Source organism: Montipora foliosa, chromosome 12 (genome assembly GCF_036669935.1).
Source record: "Montipora foliosa isolate CH-2021 chromosome 12, ASM3666993v2, whole genome shotgun sequence".
NCBI lineage: Eukaryota > Metazoa > Cnidaria > Anthozoa > Scleractinia > Acroporidae > Montipora > Montipora foliosa.
In genome coordinates this window covers 30,880,633-30,900,248 of record NC_090880.1, presented here as the reverse complement: position 1 = coordinate 30,900,248, position 19,616 = coordinate 30,880,633, and the positions used below count along the sequence as shown (strand labels likewise).

The 19,616-nt window shown below is 38.9% G+C and overlaps 1 protein-coding gene and 1 pseudogene across 2 annotated transcripts in view; both read right to left on the bottom strand.

Moving 5' to 3' along the window:
* The window catches only part of LOC137978696 (kinesin-like protein KIF16B), a 34,171-nt gene extending 20,444 nt beyond the window's left edge, over positions 1-13,727 (bottom strand). Inside the window, exons 1-12 of one of the 2 annotated variants that reach the window (XM_068825711.1) lie at positions 13,165-13,727; positions 12,974-13,043; positions 9,394-9,513; positions 8,285-8,401; positions 7,519-7,551; positions 5,285-5,346; positions 5,049-5,167; positions 4,398-4,467; positions 3,316-3,388; positions 1,767-1,834; positions 1,373-1,473; positions 258-398 (exon numbers count right to left, since the gene is read on the bottom strand). In XM_068825711.1, coding sequence (XP_068681812.1) covers positions 258-398; positions 1,373-1,473; positions 1,767-1,834; positions 3,316-3,388; positions 4,398-4,467; positions 5,049-5,167; positions 5,285-5,346; positions 7,519-7,551; positions 8,285-8,401; positions 9,394-9,513; positions 12,974-13,043; positions 13,165-13,211 — 1,021 coding nt within the window. In that variant the 5' untranslated portion in view covers positions 13,212-13,727. The remainder of the gene's footprint in view (positions 1-257; positions 399-1,372; positions 1,474-1,766; positions 1,835-3,315; positions 3,389-4,397; positions 4,468-5,048; positions 5,168-5,284; positions 5,347-7,518; positions 7,552-8,284; positions 8,402-9,393; positions 9,514-12,973; positions 13,044-13,164) is intronic. The other variant, XM_068825710.1, reaches the window with a different exon arrangement.
* A 3,198-nt stretch (positions 13,728-16,925) lies between these two features.
* Positions 16,926-19,266, bottom strand: LOC137981112 (uncharacterized; annotated as a pseudogene).
* Positions 19,267-19,616: the final 350 nt, after the last annotated feature.

Genomic DNA, 19,616 nt, shown 5'->3' with positions numbered 1-19,616 from the left:
ATGACCGGCTGCACCTTGACTTCAGAAGCCTTGGTTGTGGTCACACTTAAGAGAAACACAGTGTTACACCAGTGTCGACAGTACTCTAGTGTCAACTCACTGGTGTTTGGAATCCCTAGGGGAACAATGAACAATAAAACTTGATTTAACACTAGTGTTAAACTCCCTAATGCGATCGCAACCATTGTCTGTTGCATTTACGACTCTTATTTGAAAACCTCGCTACATTAAAGGAGAAACAACTCAATATATCTTACCCGCAACCATGACAGTCTTGGAATTTCCTCCCAAGCTGTCCTTTAGAAGAAATGTAAGCACAGAATCGCGATACGGTACAAAAAGCTTCTTCCTGTAGGAACTTTTCCTTCCTGGCGAGGAGGCATTAATGGAATTCTCGGCTATTAAGACCAAACAAAGATTAAGAGAACATTAATTGCCAAAATTTTCTCGGAGAAGATTTTGTCCTTGCTTTGATTTCATGACGCTACGCTAAATCGCCATCTTAATTAAAAATCTGCCGCCACTACCGCTGTCAATTGCAGGTTATAGAAAGACCAATTGAGAATTGTAGCTAATGGAATTATGAACAACTGAGGTGCTGCTTCGATGGATGTTTGAAACACGCAAATTTGGTAGAATTAACTGAGTTGATACGAGTGGATTGACCAGGGTAGGAAGATAAAAAAGCACGTTTCGGGCGTTAGCCCTTCACGGTCTGAAAAAATTGGTTTTTGAAAAAATGAGAGTAGCTACACTAAGGTTTAAGGTTTAACTTTTTGATGGGCTAACGCTCGAACAGTACGTCAGCTTATTAATCTACTTATGGCTGTCAATTTAACAAATTCATGTCAGTTTTTCATTCGTCTGTCCTGTTATTGATCATGAATTTCGTCATAACATTGTCAAAGTAGCTGTGGATCCACGAGGCGATAGCCGAGGGGATCCGCAGACTACTTTTGACTTTGACTACTTCAAGCTGACGCGACCAATATCGCATAAATTATAAATTTATGTGTCTGTCCGCTTATTGACAATAAAAATTAGCCAATGAGCGCGCGAAAATTTTGCAGTCATTGTAAAATGTTTTATCTCAGCTTGGTTGATACTACCAAATTGCCCGCAAACGTCTTCCCGCAGTTGGTGCCGGCCGGCCTGCTGCAAGTCTTTGAATAGCATTGTGACTGGCTGTATTTAGATCTTGGTAGTAAACATCAACAACATGCAAACGGCTCTCCCATGCACCTTAATTTCGCCTCTAAGGCAAAGTTAAACTCGTCTTAAACACAACATAACACATCACTTTGCCAACTTGCAGGAAGACGCAAAATTGAAAAGCGCAACCGAAAAGAAAAACGAAAAGTCCATTATTTACCAAGAGTAGAGATGACAATCCCTAAAGTCACAAGAGATTTGTTAATGTTAGCTCCTTCCTTAAGCCTGTCGCCAACAGCACCACTTGACGTTGCACGCTCACTACGAATAATTGAAAATTAAAAGACGACTGGATTGTGAGAATTCCCTTTTACTTAGCGCTAAAGAAGACAGACGTGGTTTGAGGGAGACGCAGGAGGGAGGGTTCGGGTGTTTCAACCGCTTCTGGCAATGAAAACAAACTTGAACAGATGTCTTTCTTTTGTGGTCACTCTGGGATACAGGGAAAATGCACGAGTTGCACCTACGACCTTCCTATTAGCGATTCAGATGCTCGACCACTTATATGAGACTCGTGTGAGAGAGCCCTAAAAAACAAGCTGGTAGCTACTAACCTGCCAGCCAAATCGACCAAGTGAATCTTGCTGATTGTTTCACTTGGCATATCCTGCACGAATTTGGCCTAAAAAGTAAATTAACATGTTGACTACAGACACAGTTGTTTATGATCATAAGCAGAGTAATACAGAAGCTTCACGTGTTAGTATGAACCTATTTTTGGGTGGAGGTGTAGGGAAACTTTATATGATAATTTTATCTGACAGGAGCCAATCAAGATGGGTTGCAGTCTCGCTGTCTTTAAAAGCAGGGTTACATACATACATACATACATACATACAATGTACTTAATTGACTGCTCCCCATAGGGGCTTTTCAGGGCCAATGAAACACAGTTAATGAAACAACGGAACAGAACAACAACAACTGTTAAGAATCCCAACTGGCCGGAGGCAAACCAGTTGGCTAGTTACAAGTGCAGCTGGGAAGTTGAACCAGGGACTACCAGGAACAAATTCGACGAGTGGTCAGAGCGGGTCTTGAACCCGGGGATCTCCGGATCTCAAGGCAACCGCCCTAACCACTAGGCCACACTGCCTGAGGGTTACTTCCTCATTCGCATATCTTTTTCAAATTATGCAAGACTACGCAAAAAAGGTGGAGGATACTACGAAGGGTTTGTTGGGTGAGCCTGATTTATGAGGGAATAATATCTCCTTTTAGTATATACTAAACAGTAAGAGCGCAGAACACGCACGCAGATGGGCTACTCAAATTCCGGGTATCCTTTGCTATTCACCTCCGAGTAACTTTAACGGGATTTGTGCCCAAAAACATTGTAATCTTTACAGAAAAAATGAGTTAAAAACCACCTTTTTGTGCTATATTATCGCAATGTTTTAGTACGTACTAAAACAACTATTCACCGAAATGGAGGTGGCTAGTGGTGGATATTTACAGGGCCGCTTCGCGGTTCGGTAAATATCCACCACTAGCCACCTCCACTTCGGTGAACAGTTGTTAGATTAACAACTGAACTACGGATATCAGATTTCCAGCATTTTCATTGGCTCGCCGAACACAAAAAAGTCAGCAATAAAGCGAGCTGAAATCATTTTTGCAGCTCTGAGAAAAAATGGCTGACAAAAGCCGTTTTGGACCGGAATTGTCCAAGGCAGAAATTGATGCTTCAGTGGAAGAATTGTTGATCCTTGAGGTTTTAATAAAACAATTATTCTACTCGGGCTTGCTGGATATACAAAGATTATAACCAACTTGGAGTGTTATCTATCACTTCATATCCAGTGTGCACTTGTGGGAATAATAAATTATTGTTATATGACCATGGCATTACTTTTAAAAACCTTGTGCAAACACTGGCCAACTCACAAATCGTTTTACTAAATCAGACTGAAAATTTATAGAGTAATAATATTTTCCTTCACAACTTCGAAAAGATAATTTAATGTGGATGATCAATGAAAAGGCAATAACTTTACGGTCAAAACGAGTTATCACAAACTCTCAAGGATTTTAAAGCCACTTTACCAGCATTGAGGAAATTCCTACCACGAATTTGAGATGAATACTATAGATATTGTGTACCTGAGTGAACTTTATGGTGAAAATTGCATGTGAACGACTGCTTGTGTTGTTCATCTTTGTGAAAGCGGTTGCTCTGAAACAGGAAATACCATAACATGATACAAACCGTCCAGTTACAGGAAAGGGTTGTAAAGGGCTAATGACCAACCAACCACAAGATGAAATAATGACCCATCAATATCCCAGAATAACCTTCTCAGATTACATTTTGACCTTTACAGTAACTTAATTAACTCATTGACAGATTAATAGATTTTACTGTCGAACACCAGACGACTTTACTCATAAATGGGCCTTATTTGCATGCGTGGCGGCCATATTGGCCATAGACAATAAATTTCGTACCCTGAGCCTTGAGTTGAATGTTTGGGAACGAGTTTCAGTGGGGCAAAACAAAAGTTTTCAATCCCTCGGGACTCAACAGGGCCGTTGCGTGACTAAGGTCCATGGTGGGGCGGATCAGGAGTCATTCGGTTTCCTCCACTCAAAAGCAATGTCCCCTCTAATTAGTTAACCCATTGACCTCTGGGAGTGAGACTCTGTAAATTAAACACCAGATGATTTTACTTGTCAATGGGGGGGAGGGGGGGGAGGGGGGAGGGGGAGGGGGGGAGGGGGGAGGGGGAGGGGGGTTCTGGAGTCAATGAGTTAATGGGTCCCCTCAATCTTGTTTGACAACTGCAGCAATATGAGGGAGAGATAGATGACTGGGAAGTTCAGGGGATATGTGAACTTCCAGTTCCTTCAGAGAAGCACTGTTTAACTCATGGCTGTCCCCACAACTTGGTTCAAGTACATCCAAACACAAGCATTTTTCACTTTACCACTCTGCGTGCAAGCAGTACGGGCAGAAACAAGAAAAATATCTTTTAAGCCTGCTTTTTAAAGTGATACTATGGTGGGGTGCACTACCCACCTGTGGAAAGAACCGTTGGGCACCCAATCAAATGGAAAATATCTTTGAGGATTTTGGTCAAATTCAACTGCAATCAAAAGCCAGTTAGAGCGCTGTGATAATTTGGTGTGAAAGTTTTTTGGGTTTGCTTGCATGAAAGTTTCATTTAAAAGAACCAGTTACTAACCTAAGCCTGTTTCCTTGCTCCATAAGAACTTCAACAGAATCAAAATCAGACACATGTTGCTTTGTTAAACCTGGACAGAAAAAGAGTGTTTCAATTATTCAAAAGTGAGCCTTGTGGATTACGTGGAGGACACCTGTGTCCCTGATGTGACGTTCACATTGTTGGCTCAAGGCCTAGATTGAATGGCCCTGCCATTTCTCAGTTGCTCCATAAAGGTGTATGAATGTTACTTGCAAAAAACTACTGGGGTTAACCCCGTGATGGAGAGTCATCTCATCTACGGGAAAAGTGACAATTGATGGTTTGCATCTGACATCACAGCGGCCACGTTGGTGTACAGAACAATGCACTTAAAATGTCTTTTGGTAATTTGACTCTATTATTATGCAAAACTTGTGGGGCCATTTTCTATTGTTTTGTCCACCAACATGGCCCATCTCAATCACGTGGATGCAAACCAAAGAATATTCATTCTTCGTGTTACTGAAACCAGCTACATGTAGAGCTCAGCATGTCAGAACTTATTGCTCATGCACAACTTTTTCCCTCCCTTAACTTAAATAAACTTTAATAGACAGTTAACTGAGATATATCAATGTTCTTTAACACCCACCAATTGATATAAAAGGGATTATGTCATGAATGACTTACCTTCAACATATGGCCCCTCCTTAGGATGTTCACGGACTTTCAGGTTTTGTTGAGGAAGCCTTTTCAGCTTCTGTGGCCTCAGAAGATCACGCACATGTTCATTGTAGATTTCCAGGTAACTACAAGAAAACGATTTCTACTTAATTATCCTCTCAATTCTAGGAAAGCATTCAATTTGAGAAATTGATATAAAGCATTTCCACAATTTAAGCAATAAAAGTTTTTTTTCTGTTTACCTGACTTCAGTTCTAAATGTAGAACTTAAAGAAGTGTTTTCCTCAATGTACCGGAAAAGTCCCTAAAATAATTGCAAAAATCAGTTTGCAATTTTATTATAATTGTAACATGTTTAAAGAAAATTCAATAATCTGCATGGGGCCAGTTGTTCGAAGCCTGGTTAGCACTAACCGTTGGTTAAGAGGTGTCAAATTCCATACGTTTCCATGATATCTAACCCTGGTTAGCGCTAACCATGCTTCGAGCAACCCGGGCCTAATGTCTAGGCTTGCATTGCCCTTTATTCTATACTATCCTTATTCCAGGGGTTTCATTAATAAGGGCCGGGCACTGGGCAAACTGACCGGCTGTGGACATGACTTTGCCTGGTTGCTTTCAACATCTCAAATGTTCTTTTTTAAATATATATTATACAAAGATTGATTTTAAAAAATACATTTTTGTCCTTTTCTTGATCTGTCTTCTGTTATCAAAATGTCATAATTTCATATGCTGGGTCTCATAAGCCATTGCCCCATAATGCATTGCGAAGAAAATGGTGCTCCATAAAAGACCAGCTGAAATGTCCTAATGTTCAGGCCTTCTGATAGGGTGCGATTAAAAAATGCAAATTATGCGATTTTTTCAGTGCAGATTGTGCGATTAGAAAGGCCAATTATGCGATAAATAATGTAAATTATGCGATTTTTTTCTCAGCAATTTTAAGCTTGTTTTATACAGTTTCAGGTTAAGAAAAACACTTTTTTGCTGCCCTAAAGACATTTTGAACACAAAGGAAAAGTAATTATGTATCTCGATCGACATTAGTTGGGATAAATAAAAGTTGAAAAGTTGAAAGGACACAGCTAACACGCCAAATGAATGATCAAGGTGCTCGTCAACCACGAACTTCCGAAGATGGTCAATCACAATAGGGCCATACCCCCATTTATACGAGAGAAAATAAGCCGCGGCTTTCTCTGGCCGCGGCTTACAGAAGACTCGAATGTTCACCCCGTATAAATGGTACAAAATCTACGTTCACGTCTTTCAAGCCGCGGCTTATATTAACCTGGGAATATAGATTCGTATAAATAGTTCCTTTTGCGTATTTTGTACACCGTGGCCAGAGTAAGCCGCGGCTTATTTTCTCTCGTATAAAAGGCCCTAATATTGCAAGACGAGAAAAACATCAGTCCATCGTCCACGTGGAGCATATCTGAGGTACTTTCTTGCTCGATTGTGAGCTGTCAGATCGGGCGGAATGCGGGAACTTCCTTCTTCGTCGAAGAAAAAGCGAGCGTTTTCACAACAAACTTATCCATGAGTTGAGTTATTTTTCACGAATCTCTTCTATAAGAGAAGGCAACTGTGTCATTTCAGTGTTGTGTATACAAGGGCGTGTTTGTGTTGCACCAATAGAAGGAGACTCGTACCAGGTCCCCGACATGAAAAAAGTAAAGCCTTGAACTTCGAATGTTTACGAAATCGAAGGTGACAAGGTTTTATAGCCTTTTTCCAAGATAAATCATCTTAAAAATGGCGTATTTATGCAGGAATTTCTAAGAAACGTCTTGACTTAAGTTTCATTTTATGAATTTTGTGCGTCCTTTAGTGAATTATGCGATTTTTCGTGAATTGTGCGATCGGATGCGATTTGAGGTCGATTGTGCGAAATCGCACCATCACGTAATATCAGAAGGCCTGAATGTTACATGTTTTGCTATGGTGGCACAGAAAAGATCGCTGACGATTGTTGATTATTTTTCTTTGCGAGCTGAATTGCCTCCAGCTGAGAAAAGGCCAAGATGTGAGTGCACTTTATTTGTGTCACATTCAAAAATTAATTTTCTTGTGGATAATGGCATCAAATCATTAAATTGTCTAAAGGAGGTGTGATTTTTCTGTGGTTGAAAAACATTGCTTTGGGCTTCAGAATGCAGGAAAACACATCTCTGCAACTTAAGAATTTCCCCCTTATCTCCTAGGAGGGAAGCCAGGGCCTTACCAATACTTTGCCCAGGTGTTAAACATATACCGTACCTGGGTATACCCCCCTGCTTCAAACCTTAATGGAACCCCTGCTATTCATGATATTAAGGGCAGTTTACAACCAAAACCAGAAAATTGAATGAAAATCCACTAATCAGACAGAATGTTGTGGCCCTTTGGTCATGTCTGCGGCTATGATTGACGGGCGAGAGAAACAAAACCTTTATTGAAATTTGCACATTAGGGGAAGACACAGAATCACCTTGCATATTCTTGGAATAAGTCCAACTTCCTCCTGAAAAAAGACAGGAACATGTTCCATAAGAGGACATTTCTTATTGAAGTTATTGTGGAGAGATTGGGGCTGGACAACCTGTGAGTCAGCCAGTCATGCAAGCCGTGTGAGTCTTGCATTTAAGTCTGAGCACCCATTCCAAATAGCACTGATAAACAGTATTTAAGTCTAAGCACCCATTTTAAAATGGTTGGCTTTCAATAAATGTGTGACTCGCATGTTGGCTTGCATGACTCGCATGGCGCACATTGTTTTCACTCAGAGAAATTTGACAAATGTCACTAAGACTTAAACTTATAGAGCTCAAGGGAAATGAAAGACAGTGATAAGCAAAGACCATAAACTGCGGGCTGGAAGTCATATGACATCATGGCCTGTGCCACTGACCTTCAAAGGATTGACACCTGGGCTCAGTTGTACGAACGGTGGATGGCACTGTCCACTGGATACCGCAATAATTATTGGTTTTGCTAGCAGCATTTATCCTCTGGATAGTGATTTACCTGGTGGATCGGTATCTACCTTTTGAACAACTGAGGTCAGCTCCTTTTTCAGCACATTCACATGAATCAATGGATCAGCTGTTGTGAAGAGTGGGATTTTAATGCTGAATGAGTTGGCTGGAAGGAGCCTAATTTGTGATTTACTCCGTCAAACTGTATTTAAATGCACTTCATAACCCCATCATAAAATACGCTAAAGGCTAAAGGGAAAGTACCAATCTCATCCTTACATTTGTCCCCATCATCGTGTACGTCTTTCCAGCACTTGTTTGACCGTAAGCAAATAAGCAGGCATTGTAGCCTTCAAATGCTGCATCAAGCACACCTTGTCCAAGGTCTGAAAAAACCTGAAATTATGTATAAATTACTTCTTAATAAATAATGATACCGTACATTGTTTTTTGTCATTTCAATAAGGTGGTCATGTCAGATGCCTAATTGCTCCTTGTTAATCAATGCCTTCTCTGGCCATCCATTTGTTGAATTTGTCTTCATTTAGGGATTAGGGTTAGCGTACTAGAGAATGATAGCACTGACCATTTCATCCATTCCCAGTCACAGAGTCTGCTGCTGGGGGGGGGGGGGGGGAGGGGAGCGCTGAGTTTGCTGGTTCTACACCCTGCTTTGAGAGGTTCCCCCCTGGTACTGAAATATTGTTTGACCATATGAAAATGACTAGAAGGTCACCTAGGAAGGACTGGAATGAAACTCTAAGTCAAATTCAGAAGACTGTGCTACTGGGAACTGCCAGAATCCTCTGTAGAGTTCTTGACTGCTGAAGCCACAGGATGTGGTCTGCATCAGAGCTTCAGACACCAGTATAGTACAAAGTCATTTTAATAATAATAATAATAATAATAATAATAATATCAAAAGGTGCAAAGCAAAGTTTGGCAAGCTAGATGTATCTGACTTCCTTTGAAGTGTACAATTATCAGCCATTCTTGAAACTGCTCACCTGTTGTGGAAAGTGTTGTGTCTCTAACCTATGGGGAGTTGCTGAGAGACAATAAACATTACTCAGAGAACACCCGACAACTGGAGAGAATCGAATAATAACAATAATAACCAGAGGGGATCCATGGAAGAGTCCTTGAAGTTTAAGGTTACTTGTTGCCACCTGATTACAGGACTAGAATTTTCAGCATTATTATAACTCAATCATGTACCATAATCACCATAATTATTATTATCATCATTTTATTATTAGTGGTCTTGAATTTAACAACACCATACTTTGAATTTTGCCAACTAGTTGCCTCCAGGCAGTCAGGTGTGTTCATAACTCCAGTAGTTTCCTTGATCTGTGCCATTAGTACTAAGCACAATTATATTTTACCTGCTCCTGTGTAATGAAGTGCCGATCCTTTGCGTTTACTGACCAGTACGAGTAATCAAAAAAGAACTCTTTTTTCAAATCTCGCCCTTTGTCACCTTCCATGACAGCATCACCATAAAGCTTCAAAAAGTTAAAAAAAATACATAAATTTGTGAAAAACCAAAACTAACAAAAAGTATTAGACAAGTATTATTTAGACATAATACAATTTGACTCGGTTTCCTGGTTTGACTGTCATCCCAAGATGACCATATTTTTCTAGCTGACATGCATTCATAAAATCTGATTAATGGAGGAAGGAAAGAATTTTTCTCAAAAACAGTGAACTCTTTAAAAGCTCTTTCCCACTTCTTGAGTGCAGCTTGTCAAACGTTCAAAACACATTATTTGTAGATATATGCACAAAATAACATTTATACTGAAAGCTAGACAGTACAGATTTTCAGTATTCAAAGCAAGGAAAGCGGGTTGATTTTACTGTAAATAACCTAGGGGTGGCTAGCCACGGCCCACTTTGGCTCCATTTTTTTCTATTTATCTGCTTTTTATTGTATTTTTATTTTTGCTGGAACAGATACTGTTTACCTGACACGAACATGCAAAACATAATCACATAAAGAAGTCACAATGGCAGCCTGAACTATCTGGACTTTCATCAGAGCATATATTCCTCGATCTGCCACTGACACCATATTAACAGTCATAATAAGACCATGAATGTGCAAGCCAATTGATACTAAATTCAATGATACAGATGAAACTACAGTGTCCTCAGGTAACTTAAATGACTTTGAAAGCTTCAAGACACTTTTAAAAAAGCTTCAAAATGTCATAGAACCACATTGAAGTAAATAACCTGTTTATTTACGAGATTACCAACACTGACTCGCTATGATGGCACATGTTTGTTTCTTGGTTTTTTGGTTTGGAATACTTCAGGGCGAGGTAAGTACTTCTAGAATATTCCATTTAATCAATATTATATGACTAGCAGCTGCCCTGTGTAACATTAGGATTGTTTATTCTCAGATTACTCACAAATATTCTATATTAGTATAATTACATAGGTGATCATTGAAAATTGTATGCCTGATTAGTTGCCGTTGAGGTGATTACTCTGCTATATAATCACCTAAGCGTTTTTTTCAAAATGGCCAAAAGCCGTTTTGTCAAGGTGACAGACGAAGAAATTAATATTATTGTTTCAAAGAAAATGCATATTTTTCAAATAATTACCTACGTAATTATACTAAAACAATTCTTCACGTCAGGCTGGGTGAATATCGGTGAATAAAAACCAGGACTTTGTGTCAGTTTTTATTCACCAAGATTCACCTCTCATTCGGGGAATAATAATTATTGTTAATTAATGCACTATTAAAATTAATACCAACCCAGGCTTGAATTTGGGAAGTCAAAAAAGCCTTAACCTTGTAATCTTATGCTGATAAAATGCAAAAACATGGTGAATTTTAAAAGCTAAAAATCTTGTGGAAACTTATTAAGAAAAAAAGACTGCAATAATTTTAGTTTCCTGTTTTCCAGGATTAGCTATTATCAGCTTGGCCTAAAACTAATAACAATAATAATATTGCCACTTTCTTATGGCTATCCCCAAACAAGAACAAAACCTGAGTGGTATCAAGGGTGATATAAAGCCAAATATCAAGAATGAAAATCTAAGACCCTTCTAGAAGAACATCCATAGAATAATAATTATTATTTTAATCCAGATTTATCCCAAAAAATGCACTTCTAGAAAGTAATAAAATTATTAATATAAATATGAGATGCCTGTAGGTTCATAAGTGGTTAAACATTGGTAGAAAAACACTGGCTTCATTTTATGGTAAAAAAAACAATACTAACTTTTTTTTCCTTCCGACTCAACATGTTAAAAGGACCCAAAGTGCAATATTACAGCACACTGGAGTGTTTTGTATATTGTACAAATGATTGATGAGGAAAACAATTTGAGTACAAGAGGTAAACAAGTGAAAGAAAACAAGCTACAGTCATAGACAAAACTGTTGGGAAGGTCAGCACTTTTGGCATCTCCCCTCCCCCCTCATTCAATGTTGTGCCAAATTGAATGGTCTTAGTGGGAAATTGTTGAGTTACCTTCCAATATTGAATAGGGGGAGAGGGGGTTATTTAAGAGAAGGTAAGACTATTTCTTTTGCGCTTTAACAGAAGCAGGTTGAAATACAGCTCGGTGCAGTTCATACATAACCTTCCCAACTACTTTTTTTAGTCTATGATTATAGCATTTGATCATCTTTTATAGAAAATAAATTAACAACACCACCAAGGTAGTATTGGACGACTGAAGCCCAATTTTTGCAAGTCAAAATAATAATTATTTAGCTGAAATATTAAAGTTTTAACACAAAATACAGACAACAGAATAATTAAATATGAAGATTAATAAACGTCATCCGAAAAAATCCTTTTTCAAGTTCGGATAAAAATTAATATCAAATATTTAGAGCAAAAGGAACGAATGGAAAAACTTTTATTTGCAAAGCTGTGCTTTCAATGAGCTTAATACTATCTAGTCACCGAGGCAAAACCTGCGATCGAATTGACACAATAACTATTAAATCACGATCGAATTGTCATCAAAAACAAAAACTAGGTGTTTATCTTCTAACAGATCTGTCGGCAGAATGGCTCATGTGGCAAACACATGAGATGAAAGAGGGGAAAGAGAATGTATTTGTCAAATAAAGACAAACTCGTGAAGAAATATCTTAAGCAGTTGAACTTTGCTCCAAGTGTAATTAACTGAATTCACGATCAACATGGCAGGTTGTGGCACAAGTTGAAGAAAGTGTTTAACTCTTCTGTCAGCTCGATTTACAAAAAGCGATTAAAAAACCAAGACAATGAAACGAATGCATCGTCTGGGGAGACCGTATCAATTAAAGTTGACCAGTGAAGCAGTTTGCGGCAACCTTTTTTTCGTACTGAACCAATATTTTGTACGTTCTAGATGTCACGCCAAGGACCTCACAAATCAACAAGACGCATGTATTTTTCTAAGCATCACAGCAACTTCATATTTCAAAGAATACGACACATGTTCATGCAATCAGACAACTTGGCAGCTTCGAGACATTAGCCTCTGAAGCTTCACACGACGTTGAAGTGGTCAAAGGTGGTATAAAAAAAAATTCTACTGTCGATTGCGATTTATCGCGCGTCATGCAGTTCTCTTCCCCACTTCAAGCTGACACGTGCAGATAAACAAAACAAAAAGTTAAATAGTCTTTAGAAAATATAGCTGGAGCTAACAAAACGGCTAATTCACACCGATATTGAAGCGCCACCTAATCTGCCGGTTCTTGAGATACTTACAAAATTTTGCCTTAACTACAAGAAAGATATTTGCACAAAGTTTATGGCGATTTTTATTTCGTATCGTAGAGAGCTTAAAAGTTGAAGTATCTTTCTATGAGTCAATTTACACAAAATAATACATTTCAAAAACGGTGTTAAAAAGGTCTCCACCGATCGCTGAAGCAAATGAAACAAAAATGAGCGCACGCTCATATTAATGTAAGCTTAAATCACTTACCTTGGTATTAAATATTGATGTTTTTTGGCCCTCCATTTGAATAATACATTTCGATCCTAGCTCTATCTCCCTATGACATAAGAAAAGAAAAACTGTTGAATTATTGTTCACTTCAAAGCTAAACCGTACCAATTTTGTTATTTCTTTCGAATTCGTTGAGGCGTGGATGGAAAATCACGAATATATTTCACCTGTTGTTAAGGGGTCGAGCACGCACTGCTACTTTCAACGAAGCCATCCCGATTTCCGAAGAAAGCGACAAATTCTGCCTTCAGTGGCCAAAATGAAGTGTACGTCTGCTTGCAGGAAGTGATTATTTGTCTATTCACGAAAAGCACGGTCATCAGTAGCTTGATACGTTTCCGCCCAAAAGACCATTCTTGGGCTCAGAATTTGAAACAAGACTGTTAAATCAATCTAAATTTTCTGGTGACTTTCTCCGTTTCTTCAGTTCGGCTCTCTTGAATAAAGGCCCTCGAAAAGTCGATGTTCATCGGCTTAGAGCCTTGAAGCCTCTCTTGATATCGTTCGTCGAAAAAGTGGGATTCCAAAATACAAAGAGCTCCTTTGGTTGTACTGGGTGGTTTTCTGAGAATGTCAGGAAATGACGAGTAGCGCCTCACTCGCTTTCATTCCAGCAGAAATCTGAAACGCAAATGATAGAGATTCTACTTCTATCAAGGCGAGTTGTATAGAGTTTCTGAAAGTGCAAAATTACAAAGACACTTGTGAATATTCAAATGAAAGATGCCACAAAACAAATTGTTGGCGTTCTGCCAATCACAGCAAGTATATACAAAGCCCATGACCAATCAAAACAGCCTCCTTGTGAAGGTTTGATTCATATGGGAAAGCCCGCCAATTTCTTCAAAATTTTGGCTTTGAACCGTAAAGAACAGAATAAGGAAGGCTAACGTGACACTTACGTTCAAACGCTTCCTTCGTTTAAACGGGAGTCCATCATCCATGACGGACTCTTGGTTTATATCCGAAATTCTGTCATTCAAAACATTTCCACATAAGAAAAAAATACCGAAATCTTGTTTAATGATGTGTACTTACGTAATCAAGTCTTTTCCAAGGAAAAGTTTGTACCGAAAACGAAATTAAGAGTACGTGATTATGTTTAAAAAGTACGAAAGAAAACGAAAATTTTCAACATTTCAACAATGGATTCTGTCAGGAAATCTAAGGCATGAGAAATAGCTTAATTTTCACAGCTGCATTATTTTAATGAATAACATTTGTATTGATTGCCCAATTTTCTTGTTGCCCAAGGTGAGCTCCTGTTTCTTGTAAAATCCACTCTTCGTTTTGGCACTCTCTTCACTTTAAGATAAAGTTTCTTTATGACTTCAATCACCGGCCTGTAAAACATTGAATTTTCGGACTAGAGTATTCGAACCGCTCCAGTGAATGGTGCTTGAATAAAATTATACGAAACTTGCAAGAAGGATAAGAAATTATTTCTGAGATACGCATGAACACAGAAAAATACAGAAGGCCAGTTCGTGTGTGGTTCCAGCAAATTCTCTACACATAATACGTGATTTCGTTTTGTATATTATATTTCGCACTATGGCTATGTTCGCTTAACTTGAGTATTTAAATTAATATAATCTCTCACAATTTTCTTTTTCTTTTTTTTATTCTAAATATTGAGTAATAGGCTAAGTATCTTCCTCTAATCGTAAATCTCGCTTCTTTAATTGTACACAATTAGTCTTAGTTTTGTCATTGTATTTTCGTTTCTCTTGTTTTACCTGTTAGTTATTGTAAGTTGCTTTTTCATCTGTAAGGTTGAATTGTTGTGATTTGTCATGCGTGAAAGCCACTGTTCGCCTCGAATATATAGCTGTAGCTAACTGTGGGAAGTGCTTATTTTACTTTGTATGTCCTTAAGCCTTTAATAGACTTGAACTTGACTTGAAATTTTTTACGAAACTGAGAAAGATCCTTGAAATAGGCTACTTTGAACGCGGAAGTGTAAAAGAAAACAATGACAAAGGGATTCAGACCTTTTCTTGATCAGAAAACTACGTTTTCTGGTTACAGCGGACGATTTTCCTTGTCTTGTGTCATTTCTGAAGCTTTCTTTCCTTCCATTTTCCGCGACAAAAATAATATACTTTGGCAGGTGTGTAAATCAGTGGCTCCACCTTCAAGTGCTTCCGTGTTTTCTCGTGTTAAAAAGCTATCAAACCAAATTTCCCTCGTGTCATTGTTTATTTTCCTGGTATCTTTGATTCCGGAATTACAATGTGAGAATGAATTTTACATGTAATATTAACATAAATAACTATATAAGCAGCTGACTTGACAACAAAAAAACTTGTATATTAACTTAATATTCAAATTCACTCTCACAATGTTACTGACAATGAGCGGCAAGTGGTTCTGTCGAAACATGTTTTCAAAACTTCAAAGTGTCGTCTTTTTCTCAAAACATATTACATTTAGTAAGTGTAACAGACATGAAATCAAAAGTGACAGATTGAGAAATGAAGATATCTTCCAATAAAAATAAATTACACGCTGGTGAAACTGAGTATTAGAAAGCTTCAACCGGCGGCAACCGGAAGAGAAAATTTCGCGTGCCAGGACAGTGGTGTCTCCCAGATTTTTGTCTTAATCATCTCAAATGGAGAAAAGATACATAGCAATGTAAATGTGGTTGTGTGAAAGCAAGGAAAAATAACTCACTTCCGGTTTCCTGTCCGCGTGCTTAGGCTCGATAGCCCGAAAATGGAAAATTTTGTTAACATTTTTTAAACAGCCTATGGCCTGTTTTTAAAGTCAATAGTACTGGATAGCCTTCAAAGAATAATTTCCAACAAGTTCTTGGCAAATACCCTACATTCCTGATAAACCACACCCCCTCAAAAAACCACACCCATTTCCGCAAATCAAATTATGGGGTAACTAGTAAACACAATATCTCCAGTATGCTTCATAGTGAATAACTGAGATTTCAGGGGCACCCAACGACCAATTTGTTGTAAAATGTATTATTATACCCCAGTTAATGAAAATAAATGTTATTAAGGCATTTTCAGGTGTTTTTCAGTGTTGCTGGGAAAACATTATCTGTTCCTTTTTCCCAGCAAGACACACAAGAAATTTCCCAGCCAGCTAGATAAATTGGTTGGTTTCCCAGCCAGCTGATCAAATTTATTTCCCAGCCAGGAATTCCGCGCGCTTTCAAATCCCTCGATCCAAAACGATCGAAAAAAAGCGACAAAACCGGGACAAAACAGGTCTTTTCTGCAAGCGCAGTCACTCTGACCAGCCGTCGTATGTTTGTGAATATTCTCTGGGAGAGGGAAGGGGTTCTTTCTTTTTCTTTCTTTTTTTTTTTTTTTTGGTCGTCCACAGTCTTCAGAGTTTCTACAGCCAGCTCGGGTTGAAATGCTAGAAAAAGTCAGTAATGCCCAGGCAAAACCTATATCAATAACAAAATTTCCCAGCCAGCTCATCGAAACACCTGTATTTTTGCCAGCCAGCAAGATTCCTCTGGGGAACAGATAATGTGAGGAACAGATTCGTTGGGTGCCCCTGAGATTTGGCACACTGGTAACTGATGTCCAGAGCTGTGCAATGAACTAGGATTATAAACTTACTATGAAATGATTGCGATTAACACTCTCTTCAAAAAGTAAAAAAAAAATGCGCATGAAGTCCTTGGACGAAAAATAGCATAAATCATAACAGATTGCTCAAAAGCTTAATGTTTTAGTTCATTGCATAGCTCTATTCATACTTAACATTGTGTGAAAGTTTTGTGTGATTATTCCAAATATTCTTTGAGACATTACGTTTACTATGCCCAAGTAAGCCTCCAATACGGAATTTAAGAAAAATGAGTGTAAAAGATGAGCAGTACAATTTGAATCAAAGTTAGGTCTTAAAAGGCTCCAGCTTCAAGTGCCTCTAAAGTCTCAGTGTATCCTTTCTAATTTTCTAATTTGCCTTCTTCTCTTCTTTGAATGTTCTGCACTCTTTTTGCGAGAATGGCGAGTTTTTTGCAGGCATTCTTGCAGTGCACTCCCGGGTTGATTTCTAACTTTTGAAGGACTAAACTAATTGAGCCTGCATCATCATTTAGGTGTGAGACTGCTAGAAATACAGCAAGTTCAACAGTGTTCAAGCCAGAGTGGGTTTCTTTTGATGCTCGTTGCCAAATAAGGGCATTGATGGCCTCGTTTTGATTCTGAGTCCCTCCATGGAGACAACGAGTGAGGAGGTTCCTGTCACTCAGACCTTCAAAGATTTCATGGATGACATCAGCAACAGCCCTGGGAAGAGGATGGCTATGCTGGTAATCAGATGTTCCCAGGGCTAGATCCCTCTGATAGCCACACCAGGAATCCTCTCCATTTGGACAAAGGTCATGGTCAGGACTATCATCGGTTGACTGGGAGTGATGCCATATGGCCATGACAGCATTTTCCATGTTTTGAATGTTATGGGTGTTGTTTCTAATTGCCCTCCCATAGTAGACTTGAAGTTTGTCAATAGTGTTATTTGTTAGCCTTCCCGCTCCACCAATTGGCTTGCCATCATCAAGACGGGTTTGTCCCAGTCTCGTTTTCAGAGAGCGAGGACGTGAGCCAAGACGCTTTTGCACATGGCCAACACACTCCAGTTTCGTAACCTCCTTACCACCATAGACAGCTTCCTGAACAATAAGTTTGTGGCCTTTGCTATCACCATCTCCCAAACATTCAGTGTAGCGAACTGAATAGTTCTCGACTGGTCGCTGGAATATGGCCAATAACCCAGAGGCATCCATTCATCCAGAACTGCCCAGGTAATTAACCTCACAGAGATGCTGGTGTGCTTCCCACCAGTCCTGGAATTCTTGGGTACCTTCCTTACCCCCACATCCAGTACACTCCTTACAGTTCTTGGACATAACCTCTACATCAACCACTTTACCCGTGATTGTGGACAAGGCAGTGACAACTCCATATGAGGATGAATATCCTCTTTTCCTCCATGTGCATGTTTCCTCTATTAGATCATCAACTTTCAAATTCAGAATATACCCTTTTCCTTTGGCCGGACTGTGATCCAGCAGCAACAAAACTCGCAGATGAAAAGGCTTCAAAAGAAGGCCGTAAAATAAATCGAAATAAGCCTTTCGTTGTAGGAAGGGCTTGTGGAAAATAAAGAAACCGAGAAGTCTGAAAGAGACCGGGCTCAATTGGAGATGAATTGAGCTAACTGGTTTAGGACAGTCTCCCTTTCTGGTAGGGGGATATAAGCAATAATAAATGTTTTTTTTTTGCCATGAGGGTGGTAATCGAGGAAGAAGATCAGTGACAAAATATATTTTAAGCAATTCAAATTCCCCTAACGACCCAAGTTGGAATTTTGACAGTCTTTGCAAGAAACGACTTGAATCTGACGGGTATTAGAGAAAACCGGCCAACTGCATGAACGGTATGGGACAGACTAAGGAGCGCTAGGAACAAGTCAAACGCTTTACTACACTTTTCATTAATATGCAGACTTCGAAGTTCGAGTTTCAACCACGTGTTTCGCTTTTTACCGTCGCCAACGTTTTGAGAGACAGTTGGCGGTCAGTTGAAAAACAGATGCACACAAAATGAACCGAAGTATGAGCACTTCTTTAGTTGAAGTGAACTGAAGTGAAAGGTTGAAAATCTTTCACGGTTATTGAACCCGTGATCTTTGTTTGTGCTACCGGTATAGTGCTATAACAATTGAGCTATCACTCAAACTAAGAAGTGCTCACTTTGCGAGTTCATAATAAACCCGTAGTGGATGGGTATCTATAAAGTATACAGAATATGTGGAAGTCATATATTTGAATTGCGGAGACAACGTAAAACGTAGTTGTGATCCGTGCTTTAGCTAATCAAAAAGATAAATCAGTCACCCGTAAATCCGTTCACGACAGTTGAAAACGAAAACGTGATAAACTTCCGTTTTTGCAAGTTTATAAGGCAGAACAACTTCAGTTATCTGGACTATAGATCTATTAAAGGCCCAGCGTCACTAATGGAACTTGTACTATATGTTTCACAAGACTAAACATGGCCTAGTAAATTGCGCTTTCCTTATGACAAAAGGGAACATTGATGTTCATGATGATAGGCACGACTATGAATCCGCGGTTGGGTTGAAATATCGTGACATTTATATTCACATCACTTTAATAAGTAGGTAAAAATGTCGGAAAACATACATTCTAATCAGGAAGTGTTGCTGCACGCTGAGAAAGCTGTTTCCGTTCTCTTACCTGTATCCCAGGCGGTGATTGGCATGCTCCAATACTTCATTTGATATTACGTTAAGCCGGAAATTCGGATGCTTAATTATGGAAAAAAAGTACGAAAACCCGTTTCGGTAGAAAATTGCCGGAAGAATTTCTGCAGATTTTTTTCGTCACCAAACCCAACTTTATGTCATACGAACCGTTTTGATCGAAGTATTTGGAAGGGAATCGTAATATCGATCAGCTGGTGAAAGTTTTAATTAAAAGATTGCTTACACACACCACTATACTAAAGTTTTTAAAACCGGAAGTGAGAGGGAGGGATGAGAATGACATAGAACGTAGGAGCGTTGGCCAGGATTTCAACTCTTCAAATAAAGCATGCTTGGCACCAATTGA